Raw genomic sequence first — 27,645 nt, 5'->3', positions numbered from 1 at the left:
TTGATCAGAACTTAGTTGCAGATCAGAATTTAGAGGATGAAGTTGAAGCCTCTATAGCCTCACATACTGTTATTCTATCAGAGGATGCTGATACTGCAGGCTCTGTAAGTTCTGATGCTGATAATGCTGAACTTACTGGTGAAGCTGCTGCAAATGTAGATGCTGATGCAGCTGGTCCATCAGGACATGCACCTCAACAAGCTCCATGCAAAGCTGATTTAGTCAAGAAGTTTGTTAGAGAGGATGCACCAGTACCTTGGAGTGAAACTTCTAGAGGAAAGGAGTGGACTAAGGAATGGAACACAGTTAGTTTTGTTCCTTCTGAAAAAATTCTTGCTGAGCATCTTGCCAAAGCTGATGAAATGCTGATAAATGATGATTTCAAGGCACAACTGAGAGTTACTGCCATGAGTACTAGGCACCTTCAAGGTCAACACTCAATAACTCATGACAAGGTGAATAAAATTCAAGAATCTTTGATCCAGCAAGATACGAATATAAAATTGGAAAAGAACAGATTTTTCAAGCCAGCCTTTGACAGAATTAGGTATATTGAAAAAACTCAGGAGAAGCAACAAGCTCAGATTGATGAAATTTTAAAGAATCAAGATTCTCATCAAACTCAACTCAATAAGATCCAATCCTCAGTGGAATTGTTTGTCTCTCTTCTTTTACCTGCTGATGCCAAAAAGGGGGAGAAGGTAATTAAGTCCAAATGCAAATCTATTAAACCACTGAAGGGTAAGGATGATGGAAATGATGACCAGGGAAACTCTGGAATGGGTAGAGGTCATGGTCAAGGCAAAGGTTTTTCATCAAGCAAAGCTGGAACTACAAGTCAAAGAACAAGTTCTGATACTAGGAGAAGAATAAGTTCTGATACTGGTAAAAGGATAAGTTCTACTGAACATCTGGAACTTGATGAAGAGATTTCAAAGAGATTATTTCTCAAAGAAAATCCTGGAATGGACTTTGAAAGTCTAAAAGAAGAAGAAGCTAGACTTAAAACAGAAAAAGTCAACTCCAAATCTAAAGCTTCTGTTGTTGAAAAGATACTTCCAAAACCTAAAGGTATTGTGATTAAGGAAAGGACAATTTCTGAGGCAACCAAAGCCAAATCACAAGTGGAGATAGATCCAAGATCCAAGGGCAAAGAAAAAATTGGTGAACCTGTAAAGGTATATATGCCAGTCATGGATCTGAAAGAAAAATCTGATAAAGATGCTAGTCTGATTTTGAAGAAAAAGGATATTCAAACAACCTCTGACATAGCTCATATTGTTCAAGATCATGACTTAGTAAATTCTGATATGACAGTGAAGCAAACAACCTCTGACATAGCTCAAGTTGGCTTGATATCAGAAGATAAGGAAAAGGAAACCTCTGACATTGCTCATATTAAACCTTCAAAGATGCTACTACCAGGATTCACAAAAGCTCAACAGACTCAACCTTTGAAGACTAAATCAAGTGGTTTTGAAGCAAGAGTTGTTACAGGAAAGGAAACAAGAGACAAATCAGGATTGGGTAGTTCTGATGAAAGAAGAATACACAACACTTGATCCGACTTCCTTAAGTGAACCAGGTGTAGGAGAAACTCCTAAGAGATTGAATCAACTTGAATCTGTACAAATGGTTTACCATTCTGTTTTGAAAGAAGACATCATGTTATATTTTATGACAGATGGAAGGGTATTCCAGATCAGGGAGAATGCAATTTCATTGAAGTATTTTGAAGAACTGGAACATGTTCTATTTCTGCTTCAAGTTAAAAACAGATCAACAGATGGTGCTGCAGGATGTTTAAAGTCAAATATTCAAAGACAGAAGAAGCTTTACTCTGTAAAGTCTGACAGCCCATACTGTCCCAAGTATAGATCTCACAGTGGAGAAATTGTTGAAATGAAGCCTAATACTGCAAAAATCATCACTACATTTTCTGGTATTAAGGGACTTGAATTCAATCTTGAGTCTGATAAAGCCTACATCATCAGACTAGATCAGGATATAAGGAAAGCTAAGATAAATGATCTCAGGGCAGCTATTTTTCAAACTGGTGAAGATACAGTTGAACTGAAGAATGCTAAAAGGAGAATGATCAATGAACTTGAATATGATGGGAGATGTTTGTTGAAGAACTATCTCAGAACAACTCCTGACATCAAAGAGATCAGAAATTGAAGCCAAGTCAAAAATCTACAACTGCTTAAATTCTGAAGTGTATACAGACTGAAGCTGTTATCAGACTTTGAGGATGGTAAAGCTATAAGGACTGTAAGTTGTAGTTATCTAGTCAAATTCTCATGCATTTGTACTTAATATTTTTGACATCATCAAATATCTGTTAAACTTCAATATTATGCTAATTTACAAGTTGGGGGAGATTGTTAGATATATTTGTGATGTCATGTCTAATATGATTTGTGTTTAGTTTTCAGATCTTACTTAACATGACAAATCAGTACTTAACTGTAAATCAGTACTTATACTGAAGTCAGGACTTAAGATATCAGAACTTAAGTTGTAAGAACTTAAGTTATCAGGAGATATTCATCTGGACATAATATCAGGACTTAAGGAGACATTTAGATAAGGAAGGCGGCTAATTGAAAGGAAAGAAGATCAAGACAAACATAAGAAGAGATATGTATGAAGAAGAATTCTATGAAGAATAGAATACTTAGAAGAAAAGATAACTGGTTGATAGATATTAGGAAGTAGAATTGTATTCGATATCAATTAGAAGATTATCTTGTAACTGTGTAGTATATAAACACAAGCATAGGGTTTACACTATAAGTGTTATCATAATCGAGTTTATTATTTATTGTAACCATAGCAGCTCTCGTGATAATTTGTTCATCACCGAGAGAGGACAGTTCTTTGTAACAGAATTTATTGTGTTGAATAAAATATGTTTTCTGTTACTTGAGTTCTTATATTCGATTTGATTGTAGTAAACACTGTATTCAACCCCCTTCTACAGTGTGTGTGACCTAACAAGAAGGATGGACACAAATCTTCTGGCTCAATTCCAAGTCAATCTTGTAAAACAACAGGAAGCAAGGTGTATGAGAAGAGAAAGGGGAAATAAGATGGAAAGAAAAGTAGGAGAGGTGGTGAAGGGGAGTCTCAGAAACAAAATATCCAGGAAGCTAAACTTTTAAAAATCCAACCTACTCAAACCTCTAAACCAAGCCAAACAAACACAACCAATCTAACCTCACAAACCTAAATTCTTGTGTAAAAAACTGCAAACTCCTTATTCAAGATACCATACAGATCCAGCCAAGTCACATTAAATAAAATCACAAACCTACCTTCATTCAAGTCTCCAACCAAAACTCACTTCAAGACTGTTGGGAGAAAACTAAGGAAAATGCAAGATGATGCAGGTGTCATCTGGAACTGCTTCAATCAAGATGACTTTATGCCTCTAAACATGAGCATAACAGATGATGACTATTTCCAACAATTATCTGAAGAAATTGTCAAAGTTTGGGTTGTTTCTTTGGCAGAAGTCATAATCTAATATTTGGATGACTCCTTTATTTTGCTTAGAAGGGAAGTAATGGAAACATTTTTAACCACAGAATTGAAGAGGGTGATCAGTTTGATGAAGGACAAGGATACTAGTATAAGAATATGGAAGGTCGTCATGTCTGAAAGGTTGGGAGAGAGGAATTAAAGACATGCAAGAATAAAGGATGATAAGGAGGAAAGGGAAAGTCGGTATGCTAGGGAGATTGATAGGTTTGAACAGAGATTAAATGAACTCAAGGCAAGGGGCTGAGTAGAATATCAAAAGATGGACATTTTCTAAACATTCAAATTGGCATATTTTCAAGGTTCAGAGTTGGTTACCTCAACAGTTACTCATTGGATGAATGGCTCAAGCCGGTAGAAGCCTTAAGAGGGACATAAATAAAATGAAGAACTTCAAGTGCTAGTAAATCTCGAGAACCTCATTAGGAAAGAACCAGGCTATGAAAAATTCACCTAGTGTCTGTAATGTTCGAACTGATGTAACTACTCAATGTATAAAAATTTGTCAATTTGTCTTTTTTTATGTAATTGATTTTAGCTTGGGGTTAGTCTTGTTATCAGGCATGAATTTGTGATAAGCAACCTTCGCACAAATTGGGGGAGATTGTTGTGCAAGACATGCATGTACAATAACAAGACTAAGTCACATTGACAACCCTAAGATTTAGTTGTTTGATAATTAATTTTGTATTTTGTCTTGTATTTCTTGAGTCTGTAAAAAATTTAGAAGATTAGACTGAAGGATTTTTTTTGTGAACAGATTCAAGCTAAGGAATAAACTCTGGAAAAAGATCAAACCATGATCGTGGCTCAGAGAAAAGTGTAGAAGCTTGGAGTTGAATAAAAATTTTTATAAAAAATATTCTAAGTCAAGATATTGAAAAGTCACAGATCAAGTTATATCGAAAAGTTATTCGAGAAGTCCAGAATGGTTTATCGAGAAGTCCAAAATGGCTTATAGAGAAGTCTCAGAGATATCGACAAGTCAAATGAAGAAGTAGAGAACTCAGAGATATCGACAAGTCAAATGAAGATGTGAAGAATTGGAGATATCGACAAGTCAATTTTTCATATAGAGATCTCAGAGATATCGATAAGTCAAAATGTGTATATAGAGATCTCAGAGATATTGACAAGTCAGTTCTACATATAGTGATCTCAGACATATCGACAAGTTATTTCGCATGCAAAGATCTAGAGACCTCGACAAGTCAAGTATACCTATAGAGAACTCGTAGATCTAGATAAGTCATTATACTTATCGAGATGTCACTTCTCTATAGAACAAACTGGAGATCTCGACATACTTCTCAAATACAGAATGCAGACAAGTTAAAGATTCAAGATTATCAGTTAACAGACGATCTATTCACTAGATTGAAAATTCTACAAAGTAGCTATAAGAATACAGGATTAAGGGCCAAGATTAACTGGACAAAGGATGGTCACAGGCCTGCAAGATTCTGCACAAATTTGCTAAGCTAGAAATGGAAATAGAAAAAGGTTGCTTTAGAAAGTAGTTTAGTACATTTTAGTGCAAGACTTGTAAACCTGTGCTGCTAGTCTATAAAGCATGCACTGGTTCTTAGTTCACAAGTAACAAACAAATCTAAATTTTCTTGTATTCTCTCAAGATGAAGCTGAGTTCTAATTTTCTTAAGAACATAGAAGTTGTAGCAAGACAAACTTAATTAATACAAATTAAGTGAGTTTTGGAAATACCGTGCTTGTTGATTTATTTTTGTAAACATAATATCTCTGCAAAATCTAAACTGCTTTGTCCACCTAAAATCCAAGAAACACATTCAACCCCCCCCCATTGTGTTGCATTCAATATCTAACAAAAGCCTTGTGTTAAAAATCATCCACAAGATATATTATTTAAGTAGTAGAAAAATGAATTATAACTCTTAACTAATTAGGAGCTATTATTAATATGAAATCCCTATTTATATAATAATTAAGTCTCACTTAATTATTTAACCACTGAATTTCATATTTAAGGCAAACCTAGTTAATTTTATAAATAATTTGAATTACTTTAATTTAATTAAAATCCAATTTAAATTAAATAATTCTTCAAGCATTTTCTGTGTGTGACCTTATATGTTATTATTACGTTGACAATGAATTTTAAATATAATTTAAAAATCGTATAATACTGAGCGACATCTAGTAATACATCATTGTTACCCAAGTAATAATATTTAAATTGGTAATCGATTAAACCTTTCGTGAATATTGGACAATGTAATATAATTCCTTTAACCACATATTATAGATTAAACTGGAGACATATAATGTGTCATCCTCATCAATATTCAATCCATATTTTCTTGATCAATAAGTAGACTATCATATGAAATTAATATTTGAGCGTGGTCATGCATTTCATAGTCTAGCTCACACAAGAGGCCGATAATTTCACTCCTAATATTAGGAGGGTTAAATCCTTTCTAGATCATTAATATTTCTTATACTACATGAAATACACTTTTATAATTACCCGGTCAAAGTTAACTTTTAATGTAATCAAAGTACATTAATTCTTGTATAGAAATATAAAGATTTCAAGTCTAAGGACCATTACATCATTATCACAGTGAGAATTATTTATGATACAAAAGAGATGCAGTATCTCACATTGGGTATGTCCAACACCATGTATAGTTACATGTGCCTGTATTTTCGACTTTAGTATCATTATACCTATGATCATTGGGATGTGATCATCAGTCAACAAACACACTAGTTTTAATGAATTATTATTGTCTCTTAATTATAATACTCGACTAGGGATCTTTAGAAATATTGATACTATTATCATAATCTCATTTCTAAGTTACGTACTTAGATATATATAATGCATATCATATTCTAAGGACATTTATAAATCTAATATTTATATCATAGTGAATAAAGACATAATAAATTATAAGCGGAATAATTTATAGAATATAAAAATTAATACTCCAAATATCTCAATCTAAGACATAATAGTGTTTTCTTTACGGCACAAACACGAACAATGGTTATTCAATAAATACCTTCTTGATAGTCTTAGATGACCAAGTCCATTTCTTGATTGTTTCTCATTCTCATTCTAATTCGTCTTTAACAATTATTCCCTTTTAAGATTATTGACTAACTCATATCTAACGTTACTACATTATCTCCTAGATGTCTCAAACTCAATCAATTGTTCTTCTAGCAGAATATTTTATCCTTTAATTTTCTGATTTATTTGTTTATCCTAACACTATATTTGTTATCAATTTTTAATCTTAGTTATCAATTTTTAATCTTTTTGGACGAACTTTTTAACTATTTGAAAATAATTTGAAGAAAAAGAAAAACTGAAAATAAAAAATTTAAACAAGACAAACTATATAAATGGTTAAAATTTATCTTTGACTAGGGAATGATAAAAGTGGATAATGGGTACATTGTGACTCGTATGACAAACATGAATGATCTAGATTGGATTTAAACATCCTATATTTTAGAAGTGATATTATTAACCTCTTTTTTGAGGTAGGCTATCAAATGCTTGGTCATGCTCAAATGTTGAATCGATCAAGGAAAGTAAATTAAATTTTGAAGAAGATGGCACACTACATGCCTCAAATTTAATAATTATATATTGTTAAAGCGTTAAATTAAATTGTCCATTATTCACAAAAGATTTAATCGAATCACTGATTTAATAATTATTACTTGGGTAGCAATGATATATTACTGGATGCCGCTCATTATTTACAATTTTAATAAGATATTAAATTGTTGTCAACGTAATAATAACCTATAGACACGTAAAAAATGCTTGAATGAGAAATAATTTTAATTATGATTTTAAATTAAATAAAAATTATGATTTTAAATTAAATAAGTAATTTTTAATAATTTAAGTATGACTTGTTTAATTAAATAATAAAGATTAATTAATTAAATTAATTCTGAAATAAGTTATTAATTAATTAAGTGTGATTTAATTATTAAAAAATTGGAATTTCGGATTACCATTAATTATAATTAGAAAACTTAATCTTATCTCTTTATTATCTCTTTATGAGTTAGGTTAAGATCGATGATACATGTTTTACAAAATCTTAGTCCTTTTGAGAGAGAGACGGAGATGGAGAGGAGGGGAGAGAGAGAGTGTGTTTTAGAGTGCCAGTACACCTTAATCATTTGAAAAAGCGTTTATGTGAATATCGTAGAGTCTAGATCACAAGAGCGGGTTATGTTGTGATTGAAAAAACTTTGGACCTCCACTATTATTTTATTGATGAACTGTTAAAACTTTTTAATGGTTTTATTTTTATTCAGTTTAAATTATAACTTATTTATTTTAAAATTTCTCAAACGGACTCTAAAATAGAAGTTTTTAACTATACTTTGACGGAAGCCTTGTTAAACTTTTGAGAATCTGGGATCTTTCAAATGTGGTGCAAAACTGGGCTGGCCTGGAAGCCAAATATTCCCAGCCCTCCTTTTTAAGATCAATTTGTCTGTAAACCAATATAACTATGAATCAATTGATTATGCATAATATTATTCGGTTATTTAACTTCACGATTTATATCAAAGTACATATGTATAACTTTTTGGTAAGAGTAACTCTAAAATAAATTTATGAAATAAGGTTACTCGTTGTATCGAGAGTCTGTGATGAGTCCTTAGCTAAAAGTGTGTCAAATATACCATAAATATATCTTTGTAAAAATTTATTTGCTCCAATGATGTATTCCCCTTACCTAATTTCTTTTTCTATGTTGGTTATATTTGTTGAATCTCTAACAACTTCTAGTTAAATTACACATTATCATATCCAAATAATACATTTTATTTATAACAACCTGAAATAATAAAATACTATTTTTAAAATATAGTCAATTATTATAACCAACTCTACTGGAATAAATAACTTTACAGGTTCAGTAATTTTTTTAAATAATATTTATTTTAAATTATTTTAGCTAACAATTTTAATAATACCGTTGAAGATGCTCTAATAACATATTAAATAGAAAATTGTAAAAAATGATAAAATGATTTATTAATGTTTTATACAAATAATACAATTATAAGCGTCTATTTATATCACTATATTAAACAATATATATTTCACTATATTATGAATACTTATTTATTAAAATTCGAAACAAAAAGTACAAGCAATATAAAGAACATACTTCAAAATACAAGAATGTCACTATATCACTATCCAGATAATAGATTTAAGTTTATTTTATAAATTACTACAACCGAAACACTTAATACAAGAGAACGAAAGTACAATTACATAGCAGAAAATCACTAGAAATGTAGAATTTTCTAATCTACCACTTAATACTATTATTAAAAACATATTGCTAATTTATTTCATTTCATCTGATGATTAGTGAAATTGAAATTAGCACACATGGTATTTTTTGCTAATACTGTATTAGTAAATCCTAACCTATTATTCCCTACATCAAATTGTAGCAGATTATCTTGTATTTGATGTCCTCCGATTACAATCGCAGCCGTTGATTTGAATTTCGCACTTCTAACAAATCCCAAACACCAACCATCCAAATCATCATTCACAATCCTGACCATTGAATTTGATCCTAATATACTCCACTTCACATCATGACCGTCCAACACTAAATCAATACGGGGCACTGTGGGCCCAACTTGTGTCTCCACGATATTATCCACTAGATAGCACACACTAAATGGCTTCACAGGCTTTGTTACCGTGAGGTTGAGTGCAGCTGATTCTCTCAGAAAAGCCTCAATTAATTTTTTATAGATGGATTTTTTTAATATGGTGTATGGAGTAACTGTGCTGATGATGGTACCACCAACGCCATTATGATTAAAGCTCAAGATTTTTTGATCAATACCAATTGATTTCCCATTGACTTGTATTGACTTGACCCCGATAGAGTACTCATCCGTGCGATGTAGAGGATTACTTAAGGTGTGCCTCTTAGATGGACTTGAGAGAAGTGGTGTATAAATAAGTGATTTAGCAAGATCGATCTGAGGAAGAAAATGATAGGGTCCACGAAAATTAAAAAATGCTACACCAGGAGCAGATGGTGAACCGGACAAACACAAAGCAAATACAACCGGTCTATGAGCTGCGAAACTAAGCTGGGCAGGGAGAGAAGAATTGGATCGGCCTAGACCGGCTAAACCGGGAAATTTTATCGCATTATGTATGCCTTTTAAAAGTGCAGGATTTGAAGAACATGAAAAAATAAACTCCGGTAAAGAGATTAAATTACCAGCACTTCTTCCATCAGTGGCATGAAGAGCAAGTGTTCCAGCCGAGGCTGCGGTAACAACCGAGCCGAAACGATGAGCAACGGTTCGATTATAGGTGGTGGAATTACAATGGAGCCAAGAATACGTTGCACCCAGGTCCAGGACCAAATTTGTGGTTTCACTAGGATTATTCAGATAAACTGAGATCGTATACATATCACTTTTGTAATCTTTGGTAATGGGAGCTAATAGATGAGATGAACATGTACGTGTTGAGAAGATGAAGATGAACAAGAAGAAGGTGGTAGAGATAAGACGAGACATTGTGAAGTTGTCAGTTTTTTTTGAAGAGATTAATGTGTGTACATATAAAGAATGTTGTTGAGAGAAATGACAAAGATTGAGAAAATAGTGACGGAGAAGAGCAGATTTTATTGACTTTTAATTCTTAAAAGGTTGGTTTTTTGTGATTTACAACTAGATAAGCTTTACCTAGAAACAGATGCAACAAATGTTTTGGATGCATATGCATGTAAGTTGTAACGTATATATCCCAATATGAGGGCTGGTGTTCTTTTTCTCTGGGTGTGTATATTGGATGAAATTATTTGCATTTAAACTTTTGTGCTTAATCAAATTTTAAATATATTACTTTAAATTTACGGGTATATTGGTAAAGCTGCACACTTGGCACTTATCATATTCCTCTTATTTTTTATTTTTTTTTGAAAAATGAAAATAATTCAATAATAAAAATTCATACGACATCTACTCATATGATTGAAATTGAAGAATGCATAATTATATTGCTGTTGAATCTTTCTTTTTTAGATAAGTAACCAAGCAATTTTTTGAAGTGATATGTACATGATGTAATACTCCAATTGTTATTTTGAGCAATCGACCATCACCATAAAAACCTTTATCACCAAATCAATACCATAAAAATTTCGCAGATCTGTAATCTCGGACATTATAAACTGCAAACAAATAAAATAAAACCAAACTCTCAAAATAAGAGACAAACAAAACCCAAATAAATTGGAAAATTATTGAAGATTAACAAGAGATGAACCCAGAGATGAACTAACAATAATAAAAAGAAGAAGAGATCGGGTCTTGCCACCGGTGAAAGCCGATGGTAAAGCTGCACACATGGCACTTATCATATTCCTCTTATTTTATTTATAATTAAGTTTACATTAAATTAATTTTATAATGGCCAGTGGCTAGTGATAGAAATACAATAAAGATTGAAGTTTCACATAACAAGAAAATGATTGTATTATAATCTAAAGATTGATTTTTTCTCATAACATAAATACCACATCTTTATATTAGAGACTTTCTATTTTTTATTATTTTTGTTTGAATCATCAAATTGTAGATTGATTTGTGTTGGGGTGTGAGAATATTAATTTGATTTGTATTTATTGATTCTAATTTATAAGTTGTGAAATGCACAAAACATTTTTATATAAATTTTGTTGGTGATTTTATTGATTTCGATGTAATTTATGTTTTTTAAATCCTTTCACACATTTTATTAGTACTTGAAATTTATCTGTGTATGATTCATGTTTTTAATATATTTGACAGTTTCTTTAGTATTTTCAATTGATTTTCGATGTAATTGATTTTTTGGATGTTTTTGAAAGTTTACTTTAAAATAGTATAAAAGATAATTTTTTTTAGGTAAAAAGATAATTGTTTAGTTATTAATATTCTAACATTATAATTCATACTGTTATTTTATAAATTAAGATAACATTACTGAAAATTAAATTGATAAAATTTCAATTTTTCGACATCAATGTTGTAACGGCGCAAATCCGGGGTCAAGATTTGGTGTCACTAACAATCTTTACATAATATAAAATAATATACAAATGACCCCTTAGTTTCGGATCATTTACAGGTTATGGTATGAAACAAGAATCTAACCTTCTACAATTCACAACAACTAAAATACAAGATAAAATACCTTTGTACTAATTCCCTTGTCTAATTTTTCTAATATCTTCATCATCTTGCAGCGGAGATCTTTCTAATTTCTGCTGTCTATCAAAAGCTATTCACTTTTATCCTCATTTGTTTCTGAAAGAAATAAGAATTTATAAAGTAAGAGTGAGCCAAAAATGCCCAATTAGTATATAACTGATTATCAGGTATCAATAAGAATCTAACCTTCTACAATTCACAACAACTAAAATACAAGATTAAATACCTTTGTACTAATTCCCTTGTCTTATTTTTCTAACATCTTCATCCTCTTGCAGTGAAGATCTTTCTAATTTCTGTTGTCTATCAGAAGCTATTCACTTTTATCCTCATTTGTTTCTGAAAGATATAAGACAAAGCAAGAGTGAGCCAAAAATGCCCAGTAAGTATATAACTGATTACCAGGTATCAATATTAAAGGAAATTTCAGGACAATATCTTTTAAATAATTTATAAACATTTTTACTTATTTGAGGTAGTTGAGCGAATAACAATTGGCTGTTACCAGCCTTATAAATCAGAAGTGACGAGTAATTCCCAGATTCATCTCCTGAATCAGGGTTTTGTCCGGTTTTATAATCATAAAACTTTTCGAGAGAGAATGTCGTTAATGGCGATCGACAACGAATTAGATTGGACACTAGTGTAACATTTGACACTCATACCCTGCTGATCAGTCAGAATATAGTGTAGATCTATACCTCATTGTATAGTTCCATTCGGGTACCCAGGCACGATGGCCCAAGGGTCCGGTCCATCTCCGGCCCATAGGGTCCAGCTCATCACTGGCCCTCATAGTAACCATCCAGCCCGTGGAGTATTTTGATGTCAAATCATTTTGATTTCAAAATATCCCAATTCAGGGTTCGCAAATAACCCGGAAGAATATGTATTTGCTCAAGAGATCAATCGATAATATAGGAACAATAATGAAAGGAACTTGCATAATTAAGAGTAATTGTAGCGAAATATAAAACAGTTAAATATTCTGAACTTAGAACATGAATGAAGTATTTGCAGTATATTACGAGAAAAGTTAGGAATACTTGCCTTGATAAGTTTTAACCACTATTACTGGTTGACTTTGGTTCAACTTGAACGCTCAGCTTTATCGTCAAACCACTAGCCTATTCTGGATACGTTTCTATCCCTCATGTCCTCTGATTGGAATCTTGCTAAGCCTAATGATTGACAACTAGGCTATTTTTTAGTCCGACGTCAATCATCGGGTTTTTCGATTAGCACCTACAGAGTCGAAATATCTTAATTCATATAATCATTTATACTTAACATAATATCACTATCAATTCTACCCATACGATTTTATAACCCGACTCGTATTTATACGCATTATTAAAATACACATAGTAATTATGGTTCACATTTTCGACATTTGGTTCAGTATTTGTTTTCAGAAAGTGCGTATACTCGTTGTTTGAAAAATAATAGGGTAATTGATTATAAAAAAAATTGTTACAACATGCAACTAGGTTCGTATAATATAATTCTATATCTTCGATCGACGTCTCCGATAATTATAGGTTACGTTCCCGTATTTTCAGAATTAATTTTCCGAAAATCGGGCAGCGTCTCCTTTGTTTATCGGCCTACCCGTCAAAATAATTCGACGCCAACCCAATCAAATCACAACAACCAACCACAATTCGCATGGCAACACAGTAACACCACTATACAACAATAAACTGATATACACACTCATATGCACATCACATATACATATACAAGTAACAGAGGCAAGGGGGTCGAACCCACCGTGAAAAGGCCGGAAAACGGATGAAACTAGAGAACAGAGAGACGACGGCGATAGGAGAGAGGGAGAAACGGGAGAAAAGAGAGAAAACGGGAGAGATGAGTGGAGAGAGAGTGATGCGCGAGAGAGACGAGAGGAGTGAGAGAGACGCGCGAGAGAGATGAAGAGAGGAGGGAGAGAGTGAACCGGGTGTGTGTTTTTAATCGAAAGAAATGGGGTTAAACACGTATCCAATAGACTGATAAAAGATTAACACGTGTCCCTAGCTTAATTATATATCCGGTTTTGTACCGTATTTTACTAATTAATGACCTGAGCTATACTTAAAACAAATACGAAAAACCACCAAAATAATCTTAAAATATTATAAATATCCCAAAGTTATTAAAATGTAAATTTCAAATTTTAAAACAATTTATGAAACACGATTTATACCCGTTTTAACAATTAAACGAATCAACGCGCGGGTGAAAATAATCCCAAAAATTTCCAAAATAATTTTAAAATTCTCAGAATATTATAAACTTCATAAAATGTGAGTTTCGTGATTTTTGAAGAATTCTGAAATTAAATACGGATTTTACAAATAAATATACTCAGAAAATCATTTAAAGATAAATAATTAATGTAATATTGATTTCTTAGTTTTATAAAATTCTAAAAATAATTATTAAAATTATAAAATCATAAAAAAAAATTTAGAGACAATCCAAATATTTATGAAAATAGAACTGTAATAAAATCACTTTTAAAAGTGAAACAAAACAATACAACTTAATAATTAATTATACAAATAATCTTTATACCGAATAAATTACACATAATTAATAATAAGGCAACACACAGTTGATAGACCCATCAAATATTGTATTTATTTAATGATTCCATAATTACATTTGTATATCAAATCCGGAAATAGATTAGTTAGCCGCTAAGTAACTATAAAAATGATACAATTTAATACCAGCTTTGGATAATTATCAAAACCAAGCTTCTTATAAAATATTTTACATAAAAATAAAGTAATAATATCCCGCCTTTCGAGAATAAGGTCTTATCGACCTATTAAATGATTAGCGTATCGAAAATTTTATATTGGGACTCGTACGGGTCAAACCATACCCCAGATTGAAAAAGTCAAAACACGGAAAATGTTCAGAATCATCAGATTAGTTTAGGAAGGAGTTTTCTGAAGAGTTTCGGGTTGTAAAAATGCAAAAACGGTTGAAGTTGGACGATTTCCAAATTTTATAAAGTAATTTTATAATTACTTAAAGATAATAATTATTAATTTTATAAATCCTTATAAAATCATATAATAATCCAAAAATTACCATAAAAATACCAAAATTATCTATATTTGATTCTGGATAATTAAAAATTAAAATATCCTAATTTTATCATATATGAACACCCTAATATTAATATCAATCATCAGATAATTCACCAAAATTCATGTAATAATCACATAATAATTATTCTTTCATCAATTCTAGCACAACTGACGTTCACATCTTACTTATATTCGGAACCATTTTATAAAAATTCTTTATCATCCTTTTGATTCCACTTCTTTTCTTAATTAGTTCTTCATTCTCATAATTTATTGTCTCTTTTTTTTTTCTTTTTTTTAAACCTAAGGGATCTCTTTTTCCTGATAATATTAATCTGTTCGTTATTAGATAAGTCATTTCTGGAGTTGACACTAGAATGAAGGCTTTTTATTTGCAAACATTTAAATTCTAACTAACAGAATCGTCAAAATTCATCGGTAACTATTTTCTTAGCCTTACTTAAATCATCACTAATCACATACTTTTATTTCTAATTAACTCTCACTATTCCTTATCGCATATTTAGCCTTCCCCAATTGAAGATACGCTTTAGATTATCGAGGTCTGTGCCATCTGTATATCTTCTTTCTTACATAATCAACACTTCTTTTTCCTGAGTTCACATGCGGGCATTTCCAGTCTTTGTCATACATCAGATACTTGTATTCACGAGTTTTCTAGTATTTCATAGTAACTTCCATTACATCGTCATTCTATATGGATATACATTCAAGTCCTTCTCGGAACGCTATTACAGATGATAAAATCTCTTTACACTATCTTGAACCTTTAGTTCTTGAAAATGTTCTTCTCACTAGCATGTGCCAATAACCTTTTGTTCTTCTTATTTATTGCAAAGGCGTATCCATCTAGATAAAACCCCGCACAGGCTTGTAGTAACATTGCGCTAATTCTACTAGATGTCCGATTTCTACTAAGATCTTTACTTCCTCTAAATTCTTAATTACTTTGATTTCGAATATGAAAATCTTGTCAGAATTTGAATTAATCTAATTGGAATCGATTTCCATTTAACTGACCATTAGTTGGTACAGTTAATCAATTAACTCTTTTAATTGATCAATTAAACCAAATGATTACTAGCTAGCTGAAATCAAGGACCAATTACATAAAGTCGTTTTGGTCATAACAACATTTTTCAAGAACCGAGATCGCAATCATTTGGAGTATCAACTGGGATATCAATAACACACTAAAGTATACTTTCTATTTTAAAAAGGTAGGGTATTTTCTGAAAATTTGGGCAACATTTCCCCTATAATCTTGACTACTAGTCGGACTCAAGCCGACACCATCAATCAATCAAGCCATCTACAAACACATCAATCCACTTCCATCCACCAAACTCATCAATTCACCATACTTCAGAATATATCATGCTGATAACCACAAATACTACTAACTGACATAGCATACATCTTTTAATTAGACTAAGGTCTTAAACCAACAATGATTAATACAACCATACCCTTTCTTAGTTCTTTTAGGATATCACAGAATATTACTAATGATCTTAAAATTATCTTGTTGCTGCTTAAAATCTTCATTTCGCGATTCTTTTTAACTTACCTTTAAATCCAAGTTTTCTAGTTAATGATTCATACTACCTATGCCTAATCATAAATCCGTCTCAAGGACATCTTTTAATCTTATTTCTTACTATTACTAATTGTATATAGTTACTCTTAAGAATTATGCCGTATTCTTCAACTAATCACACCAATCCTTTATCTTTGACGATATACACTCAATTTTATTAACTAACTTGTTTAGCTTCCGTTACTTAATACATGATCTCAACCAACATTATCACAATCTGATGAAAATTCAATTTGATTACTTTTTAAAAGATTTCACAATTGAATCACCATTCTTTCATCTCCACTTATATTCCCGTATCGAACTTTTGTCGCTAGCTCGGATATGGGTATTAAATTTACCATACTCATTTATTCAAGTTAGAGAACCTAACAATTCCTTGAAGAACACACTTAAAATTTGTTTACAATTAAGATTTCTTCAATCTTGAATCTCCATGACGGATATCTTCCCGCGATGGAAGGATGCTTCACATGTTAATCGCTTGTCAGAGTCATTTTTTTAAGGATTCCTTAGTCTTCGGTTGTCGTCCCGATACTTGTTCGCCCTGTCTGATGTACATAACTTTACTTTCTTATTTTACAATTAATTTACTTATTACAGTTCACTAACTATTCATTTCACGTTAAATTCTCCTGACTTGAAGTGCATCATGCTAATGCAATCTACCGTACTGATAAAATTCTCATAACAAAACAACCGTCTGATTTGATATTTTTATAACGACCATGTTATCGGTGTATCCATTCTTCTTTGCCCGCAGATGTCCACCATTTATCGGTTTGAAATCATATATATATTCGACATGTAGTTCCACCTGCTATACGGGACTATTCCATTTCTTTTAAAATCATCAAAGAATATACTCTACGAAAGAGGAGACTTTGTGTATATGATTGTGATTGAAAAACTGGGTAAAGTACAACAATACAACAAACAATTGGGAGAATCCATAAGTCAATAAATCATAATTGAAGAAGGAAGAATGAGTGATGATTTAGATATGAATGAGACAACCATATTTGTACTCAATATGGCCAGTCTTTCATACTATATGGCATACAACACATGATTAGGTGGCGTCCCACCCGACTCTTCGTCATTTCAACAAAGCGTCACACCACAACACTGTTTGTCTCAATCAGGAAGCAATATTTTGAGAAGAGAAGTAATTCAGAAGAAATACAATAAATTTTCTTTCATTCTCACCTCATATAATTTATTAATAAAAGAGGCTCATACATATTCAAGAATCAAGTAGAACATACGTTATCGTATTAGAGAAAAGAATGACATTGTTGGTCACCGTCCTCGCTTCCCTTAAATATACCTTCAAGGATCAACGATTAACAAATTCATAATTTAGGTTACATCATAAATTCAGAATATCATCTGGAAATGCCTCCATATTAGATACTTTAATAATTCGATTATAATCGCGTCCTTATGGAATTTATAGTTATTGCTTCCGATTTCATCTATGCCACATAGAATAACCATCGATCACGTAACATCTCAACTTCATCGATAGGAATATTATTCTTTTCCAATCATCTGGAAGATTCTTCCATTTCCTTCAATCATCCTCTGTCTTTTCGAATCACGAATCTTGTTAACTTTTAATAATTTCATGAATTGGGTAAATAATGTTTTAACATGTTGATTCAATTATTGATATTATTAAACAAAGTTTACGTTCGTCTTTCACGGGAAAACTTTAAACTTCCCTCATGATATTGGGTCTACTTGGTCCTCTAAACTAACAATACTGAGTCTAGATCCATTATTCTTCTAAGTCATTCTCTGCTTATAATAACAAGAACTTAAGTAGTAATTCGACAGCCAAATTGTGAAACTTATTTTAAAATTTTGAAAATCAAACATTTGGTCGTCATTACTATATAAGTTACTCGCTATTCTTATGATCCGCTAATGAGGTATCTAATTAAAGGAACTCCCCTATAAGGGTCTCTCCACTTTGATATATCTTCTATTTTCCTTGGATTCCGTTCACATTTATTAGTCGACGAAACTTCATTTACCGTTGTATCCCATTTAATTTGCAACTCTAACTTCCAATGCTGGCGTCATGCACTATCTTTGATATTCTCAATTTCGTCCTTGATGTTATACTTACAACCACTAATGCATTTCGACGTTCTGTCTGTAGATAAGGTCGCACCTTCTTGCTAGTCTTACCTATACCTAATAAGGTAGATATCATTCCTTACGCAGCGCCCGATAAGTGATAAGAACCTTCTCGCAACGGTAGTGCCTTTGAAACTTGCAACTCTGGCTCTTCGTCAGCTTCAATCAACTCGTTGCCTCCAGCGTGGAGCTTGTCCTACTACCTAGTTCTAGGTTAAATAATATTAAAACTCACCTAACGTTCTTTAATACGAATTTCTCACAAGAATCAATTGCATTTTCTTTAAAACCACATGAAAAGTAGGGTAACATACCCAATCTCCGTCGAGCTGTCGACTCCTCATTACTGTAGGGTCCGAGAACTCAATATATTTATAGCGTTGCTATATTCGCATTACACTTTCCTCAACAATCCTATCTTACTAATTCCATATCAGATCTGCTAATCCTAATTCGTACTCAATTCAACCTTAAAGTGAGTATGCCTAGGGTCTTTCCTATATTATATGGCCCATCACTCCTATCCTGCTTTCACCTATTTTATTTCAGGGACCAATAACCTGTTGCTCTGATGCCAACATGTAACAGCCCAAATCCGGGGTCAAGATTTTGTGTCACTAACAATCTTTACATAATATAAAATAATATACAAATGACCCCTTAGTTTTAGATCGTTTAAAGGTTATGGTATAAAACAAGAATCTAACCTTCTACAATTCACAACAACTAAAATACAAGATTAAATACCTTTGTACCAATTCCCTTGTCTTATTTTTCTTACATCTTCATCCTCTTGCAGCAGAGATCTTTCTAATTTCTGTTATCTATCAAAAGCTATTCACTTTTATCCTTATTTGTTTCTGAAAGAAATAAGAATTTACAAAGCAAGAGTGAGCCAAAAATGCCCAACAAGTATATAACTGATTACCGGGTATCAATATTAAAAAACATTTCTGGACAAAATCTTTTAAATAATTTATAAACATCTTTATTTATTTGAGGTAGTTGAGCGAATAACAATTGGCTGTTACCAGCCTTATAAATCAGAAGTGACGAGTAATTCCCAGATTCATCTCCTGAATCAGGGTTTTGTCCGGTTTTGTAATCATAAAACTTTTTGAGAGAGAATGCCATTAATGATGATCGACAATGAATTAGACTGGACACTACTGTAACATTCACACTTATACCCTGCTAATCAGTCAAGATATAGTGTAGATCTATAACTTATTGTATAGATCCATTCGGGTACTCAAGCACTATGGCCCAAGGGTCAGGTCCATCCCCGGCCCATAGGGTCCGGTCCATCCCCGACCCATAGGGTCCAGCTCATCACTGGCCCTCATAGTAACCATCCAGCCCGTGGAGTATTTTGATGTCAAATCATTTTGATTTTCAAAACATCCCAAGTCAGGGTTCGCAAATAACCCGGAAGAATAGGTATTTGCTCAAGAGATCAATCGATAATATAGGAACAATAATGAAAGGAACTTGCGTAATTAAGAGTAATTGCAGCGAAATATAAAATAGTTAACTATTCTGAACTAAGAATAGGAATGAAGTTTTTGCAATATATTACGATAAAAGTTAGGAATACTTGCCTTGATAATCTTTAACCACTATTACTGGTTGACTTTGGTTCAACTTGAACGCTCGGCTTTATCGTCAAACCACTAGCCTATTCTGGATACGATTATATCCCTCATGTCCTCTGATTGGAATCTTGCTGAGCCTAATGATTGACCACTAGGTTATTTTTAGTCTGACTTCAATCCTCGGGTTTTTCGATTAGCACCTACAGAGTCGAAATATCCTAATTTAGATAATCATTTATGCTTAACATAATATCACTATCAATTCTACCCATACAATTTCATTACCCGACTTGTATTTATATGCATTTTTGAAATACACATAGCAATTATGGTTCATATCTTCGACATTCGGTTCTTTTTTTTCGGAAAGTACGTATACTCGTTATTTTTAAAATAATAGGGTAATTGATTGTAAAATATTTTGCTACAACATATAACTAGGTTCTTATAATATAATTATATATCTTCGATCGACGTCTCCGATAATTATAGGTTACGTTCCCGTACTTTCGAAATTAATTTTTCGAAAATCGGGCAGCGTCTCCTTTGTTTATCGGCCTACTCGTCGAAATAATTCGATGTCAACCCAATCAAATCACAACAACCAACCACAATTCGTAAATCCCAATCACCGATACAACTTTCACATTTAATTAATCATTTTTGTTTCGAAGCTAACTTCTCGAACTAATTTATTTAATTTATAAACGTAGGACTCAGATAAAAATCATCACCGTCCACCGCCAGCTCGTAAAATTTCATCGCGGACGGAGGTAAAATTTCGGGGCACTCGATTATTCGGGTTCCAACACAAAAATTTCACCGATTAATCGAAATATTTTCTGCACGAAATTCTATATTTTATTTCACGAAATTCAAACAGGCAAATCTCCTGCAGAAAAATTTAGTAAAATAATTAAAATAAAGTCATCAACACGCGCGTATACAGGCTGTTATTCCCTAACAATATAACAAGAATTACAGAAGGGGGGTTGATGTAATTCTGGCTTCTTTTGGGATTTATGAAAAATGGTTCTAACTCAATTTATATCTAAATGTTTGATTTGCAAAGTGCGTATTACAGAGTTAAGTTATTTAAACATGAAGTAATAAAAACTCAGGTCTTTAAAACTTTCTGGTGGATTTGAATGTATCCACCAGATATATATATATATATATATATTTATATATCAAGAGAACCCTGTGAAGTTTGAATAGCTCTCAGCTGCTTTACAAGTGAACAAACAAACTACAGAGAAATTCTACAGAATACAGCTTACAAATGTTTCTCTACTAAAAATGTGTTTGCTTAGTTAGTTTTTTATACTAGATACACTTGGTTTATATATCACCAAGTTTACATGGTAATAAGACAAGATAATAAAACAAAACCTATAAAGTCTAATTCCATGCTGCTTCACTACTCTATTCCAGCATCTTTGAATATCTTCATAATAGCATGGAAATGGTATGCTTCTTTGTTCTCAAAACCCTATTAAACAGGATGCCACATTCCTTTTGCAAACACTCGATGCATGTGACTGTGTTGTCACTGTCAACAGATATTTGAATTAATCATCCTTCGGGTACATGCTTGTTATCCGTCGGGTAGCCTTGTTGATCATCCGTCGGGTAGCTTTGTTGATCATCCGTCGGGTAGCCATTTATCACTTGACTCCATTTTATTTGTGCAGAATTACAAGACATCTTATATTTATATTTAATCAACCTATTCTGCACATCTACTAGTAGTCTACATGATTCATAAGCTACTATGGAATCTATACAAAGTTGTTTGCAGAAATGTGCTACAGTACTTATTGTTACATAAGCTACTCACCTGGTGGATATCAATTAGTCATCCGTCGGGACTATATTGAATCATCCGTCGGGACTATAATTGATCATCCGTCGGTTGCTATAAATTTCACTAAGTTAAATCTACTAAGGTATTTTGTTTAGCTTATCATCAAGTACACAACATATTCATAACAATCTCCCCCAATTTATGTCTACTGGAATTGTAGCCATAAATTAAGAGAAACTTGATGATACCAAAACATCCTAAAGATACAGATTGAAAAATAGTAGATAAAACTGAGAAGTGCTACAAATTGCTGAAAGTTGAACAGTGCAAAGTACACAAAGAAATTGCTCACAATTTGTTATGGATAAAAACTTGGGATGTATTAACTGTTGTATTTATTACTAAGGTTCGGGAGCTCAAGGCCTTTAATGGCTGCTCTCGTGTTTCGTAGCTTAACTCTACCTTTACGAAATGCCTACGTATCTCTGTGAATTAGAGAATCAAGCCAAAAAAAGTAGTCCTGATTGGTGGGGGGGAGACCCCTTATATAGATATGAGAGTCCTCGAATTGGACTTGGGTTAGGAGACTTGATAGGCAAGTCTCTGAATTATAATGGACTTTGGAGTCCTAGGAAGTAGGAAACTGATTCCTTATCCCATGAGGTTCCTTGGAGGCCAATCTACAAGGATTTATATCCCCACTAGGATTCATCTTAATAGCTATTTTCTCCCTTATTAATTAATTATGAAATTAATTAATATTCAGGGTTTGGGCCTTCTTTGTTCCATCAGGCCTGATCTGGTCCATCAGGCCTGATCAATATGTTAACCTTTTTGGTCTGAATGTCATACATCTTCTTATTGGGCCTTGTAGCCCAAATCATGTGTAATTAATGCAATATTAATTACGTAATCAGGATTTATTTATTCCCTATCATTTGCCCCCCAACTTTTGGGAAACAGTGGCTAGGTTTCGCAGAAGTTAAGTTCACTTATTCCTTTACAGGGTATCATTTTGCGTAACATGTGGAACGACCTATACATTTACAATGATTTGCTTTAATCCTTATTGTTAGCAATTACCTTAATTTCCAGGAATTTTTCCTTTAATTCTGGGATTTTTCCTTAATTTCCAGCAATTTTCCCTTAATTCCGAGATTTTTCCTTAATTTCCAGGAATTTTCCCTTAATTCCGGGATTTTTCCTTAATTTCCAGGAATTTTTCCCTTAATTCTGGGATTTTTTCCTTAATTTCCAGAATTTATCCTTTTTCTGGATTTATTCTCAATTTTCGGCTCTAAATCGATCAGGAAATGTTTCAAATCGACCAGGATTCCTGATCGAAATCGATCAGGATCCTGATCGAAATCGATCAGGATCCTGATCGAACTAGCTGTCATTTTATCTCTTTGGTCGATGAAAATTCGACCAGGATTTGTGCCAAAATTGACCAGGATTCCTGATCGAAATCGATCAGGATCCTGATCGAAATCGATCAGGATCCTGATCGAACTAGCTGTCATTCTGTCTCTCTGGTCGATGAAAATTCGACCAGGATTTGTGCCAAAATTGACCAGGATTCCTGATCAAAATCGATCAGGATCCTGATCGAACTAGCTGTCATTCTGTCTCTCTGGTCGATGAAAATTCGACCAGGATTTGTGCCAAAATTGACCAGGATTCCTGATCGAATTCGGTCAGGATCCCTATCGAATTCGGTCAGGATCCTGATCAAATAGCTTAAGAGTTGTCGCCCTAATCGATCATATTTCGATCAGGATCCTGATCGAAATCGATCGGGATTCTAATCGAATTAAATAACCTTATTCTTTTTTGTTCGAATGACAATTCGATCAGGATGTTATTCTTTGTCAATCAGGACTCTGATCGAACTAAGTGGCTTTTTACTCCTTTAATCGAATGAAATATCAATCAAGATTCTTCCTTTCGTCGATCAGGACTCTGATCGAATTACATGGATTTTTACCCTTTTAATCGAATGGAGTATGATCAAGATTCTTCCTTTCGTCGATCAGGACTCTGATCGAACTAAATGGCTTTTTATCCTTTTAATCGAGTGAAAATTCGATCAGGATTCCTACCTTTTGTCGATCAGGACTCTGATCAAAATATTTCTTCAAAATTCTGGTCGATTTTTGACCCTTCAGTTTCCATCCGTGCTTCTAGAATATCCCTGAAACTTCCCCATAGTGGGCTTTCCTCAATTTGGGCCTTGCTGTATGGGCCTTAAAATGCCTCGTATTCCGAGATTTTCACCTATAAAAGAGAGGGGAGAAATGAGAATCCTCACTTCACTCCTCATTTCTCAAATCTTCTCTTAAAAACTCTCTCAAATTTCTCTCTTAGGAAGGCGATTTCCGGTGACCTCAGCCACCGCAGTTCCACCACCTTCAAGCTTCAAGCCTTCATTCGAAGAATATCAATGGCGGATCGTGATCTAGCTTGTTTGGGGAAGATGAAAACTTCTAAGAGAGGTACTGCCATTCAAATCCAATCTTCGTAACTTCTTTAATTGATATGATAAACACTAGAGGCGATGAATATCCCTCTTTATCTGAATTAGATTCGTACAACCATGGTAACACTTTCCACGAGTTTGAGGGTAGGATTGAGTCCATGAACACAACGTATAAACTTCCACCCTACATTAGAATTATCCCAGCCACCCCTGGGGATAGTACATGCAACTGGGAGGGCGATACTCTGTTTATTTATCGAGGAGCCCTGACTGCGGGTCTTAGGTTCCCATTTCACGAATTTATTCCTCATTTACTTGCAGACGTAAAAATCAACCCTTGTCAACTCCCTTCTAATGCATGGAGGAATATTATATGTTTTATGGTTCTGTGTCTTAGAAATAAATTTCTTCTTTCCGTAGCTGTCTTTAGAAAAGTTTTCCAATTTTATAACAGTTCCATGGGTCAACCGGGCTGGGTTTTAATTCGTCAACGACCCAAAATTCCACATATTTTTCATAGCAACTCTATAGTTGAGAATAACCCTAAGTGGAGGAACGAGTTTGTTAGGCTGACCTGGGATGTGGGCGATTGGGCCACACTCTTCCGTAGGCCCTTTTGTAAAGTGTCAGATGGTATTCCTGGTAGCATCAGGTTAACTGATGAGGAAGAGGTGGCCTATCAAGCCCTTATCTCAGATGATGGAAAAACAAACACTTGGACCCTTTTAGAGGAGTTCTCCTTGAAGAAAGTTGGTCTCTCTCAGGCCAGTGATAAGGGTAAATTTATATCTGCGCAGCTATTTCTTCCTTTTTATTGCAACTTTATTATCTCCAGAAGTTTAATATTTTTTCTTCTTTTTTCTTTCAGTTTGCGAGGCCATTAACAACATCAACAGACCTAAGGAGGGGGAATCTGGCCGCCAAAAGAGGGCCAAGCTGAACAGAGATCCCAGGGGCAAGCCTGATGCTCCCACCTTCCTTAGGCCCCACGTCCCTGTTGTAGAGCTGGGGGATGATGTGGATCCTCCACTTGAGGCGCACTCCTTTAGGCCTAACTGGGGCTTTAGGAGAAGTGACACGGTGGTTGGATCCACCAAACACGCCAAGGACTGGTCGTACCACTCCATCACTCCCCACGACTTCACTGACATCGTCACGGGGAGTGACATTAAGACCATTGAGCTTCTGGGTTCTCAGGCCCAAGATGCGGTAACATACCACTCATTTCCTTTTAAATTATATTTTTCCTATTTTTATAAACTTGTATTAATTTATGTTTCTTTGTGTAGAGCAACACCTACTTCCAGGCGACCCTTCATCAGGCTAGGTCCTGGAAGGGGAATTCTGATGTGTTCGAAAGGGAGATGAAGAAATGGAAGGATAGGGCCGAGGTCCTGCAGAAGAAGTTAGAGACGAAGGGGGAGGAGCTGTCTAAGGCTCATTCCGAGCTGGTTAAGCTTAGGAGTGATAAGGAAAAACTCATTGACGATTACATGGATTCTGATAAATTCAAGAATCTTATGGAAATCCATGATGAGGGTCTTTATTCTCTGCAGTTTACCCAGGGATGGGATGCAGCTGTGAAGGCTATCAAGGAGAAGCATCCTGGATTAGTTGATCCCAAAGACTTTATAAGTCCTGAGCAGCCAGAGACAGAGGATAGCTTGGACACCCTCTTCAACTCCCCTCTGCCGGATGATCGCATCCAAGATCCTACCACTGGCTTTCCTCCTACTTCTCCCGCAAAGGATGCTGAGAAGGATGTTGTTGATAAATAGCAAGGGAATGAAGGCTCCCGTATGGAGGAGTAGTGTCTCTTATTTGTAATTTTTATTCATAACTTATTGTATTATGAACTTATTACCCTTCGGGGTTTATTTATGCCGCTTTCTTCTTCATACCTTTCTCCTTTAACATTTCAGCACTTATTATGCTTTTAAAGAAAATGTTAAATGTCCAGAACTACTTGGCCCTTTGAATTGTGCAACTAGCACTCCTTATAATAGAAGAATTCTTAAGTCTTCTTCCTTTAATTATCAAAGCATGATCTTTTTTGAAATTACGCGAAGTATTATCACAACTTAAAATATCCAAAGGTTAAAATAATTTCAAACTCATTAATATAAAATCTAGTTTTTCAGAGCCTTACATGGTATGGGTTCAACCCTGAACAATAATGAATTAACAATGTAAATCCTACTGGAATTAGAATATAAAATCCTATGCAAGCAAAGCTTCAAGGTTCTTTTCAACCTACTTGTCATTTTGACAAGTGAGAATCGTGTTCAATTGATCTACACATAGTAAACCTTCAGGTTTTGTGCATGCCAAGTTCTCGGGACTTCAAAACCATCCATAGTCTCTAACTTGTAGGTTCCCCTTCATTGAACGCTTTTAACCTTATAGGGTCCCTCCCAGTTTGGGGCAAGCTTTCCTTTCTGCCCTACTCCAGAGGCTTCCACTTTCCTAAGGACTAAATCTCCTTACTTGAAGAACCTTTCCTTAACCCTTAGGTTGTAATAGAACGAAGCTTTCTTCTGATAATTCACTATCTTCGCATGTGCTTCATCCCGTACCTCATCGATTAAGTCCAAGTCTAATCTTTGCCCCTCCTCATTTTCCTCAATATTAAAATCCTGGATTCGGGGAGATGAGTGTGATATTTCTACAGGGACAACTGCTTCTGCCCCATACGCCAACATGAAGGGAGTGGCTCTGGTAGTGACTCTACAAGTAGTTCTGTAAGCCCAAAGTATTGGGAGTATTTCATCCACCCAATTATTCCTGGATTTCTCAATCCTCTTCTTTAATCCATCCAGGATTATTCGATTTGCCACTTCCGCTTTCTCATTAGCTTGTGGATGAGCCACATAGGTAAATCATAACTCAATCTCATTCTCTCCACAATACTTCTTGAATTCTTCATTATTGAACTGTGTTCCTTTATCGGTAACCAGGATATGGGGAATTCCATACCGACACATGATGTTTTCCCATAGGAATTGTGCAACCTGCTTAGTTGTGATTTTGGCCAATAGCTTGGCTTCAATCCATGTAGTAAAATAATCAATGGCTACAAT

General features: G+C 33.8%; 1 protein-coding gene across 1 annotated transcript; it reads right to left on the bottom strand.

The window, feature by feature from the left end:
* Positions 1 to 8,931: 8,931 nt before the first annotated feature.
* LOC141695917 (putative aspartic proteinase GIP1) lies at positions 8,932 to 10,026 on the bottom strand. The gene has a single exon (XM_074500121.1). It carries the CDS (start codon positions 10,024 to 10,026, stop codon positions 8,932 to 8,934), a length of 1,095 nt encoding a protein of 364 aa, XP_074356222.1.
* Between the last annotated feature and the right edge of the window lie 17,619 nt (positions 10,027 to 27,645).

The sequence above is a fragment of the Apium graveolens genome, chromosome 11, assembly GCF_009905375.1.
Source record: "Apium graveolens cultivar Ventura chromosome 11, ASM990537v1, whole genome shotgun sequence".
Taxonomy (NCBI): domain Eukaryota; kingdom Viridiplantae; phylum Streptophyta; class Magnoliopsida; order Apiales; family Apiaceae; genus Apium; species Apium graveolens.
This window is presented reverse-complemented; position numbering and strand designations above follow the sequence as displayed.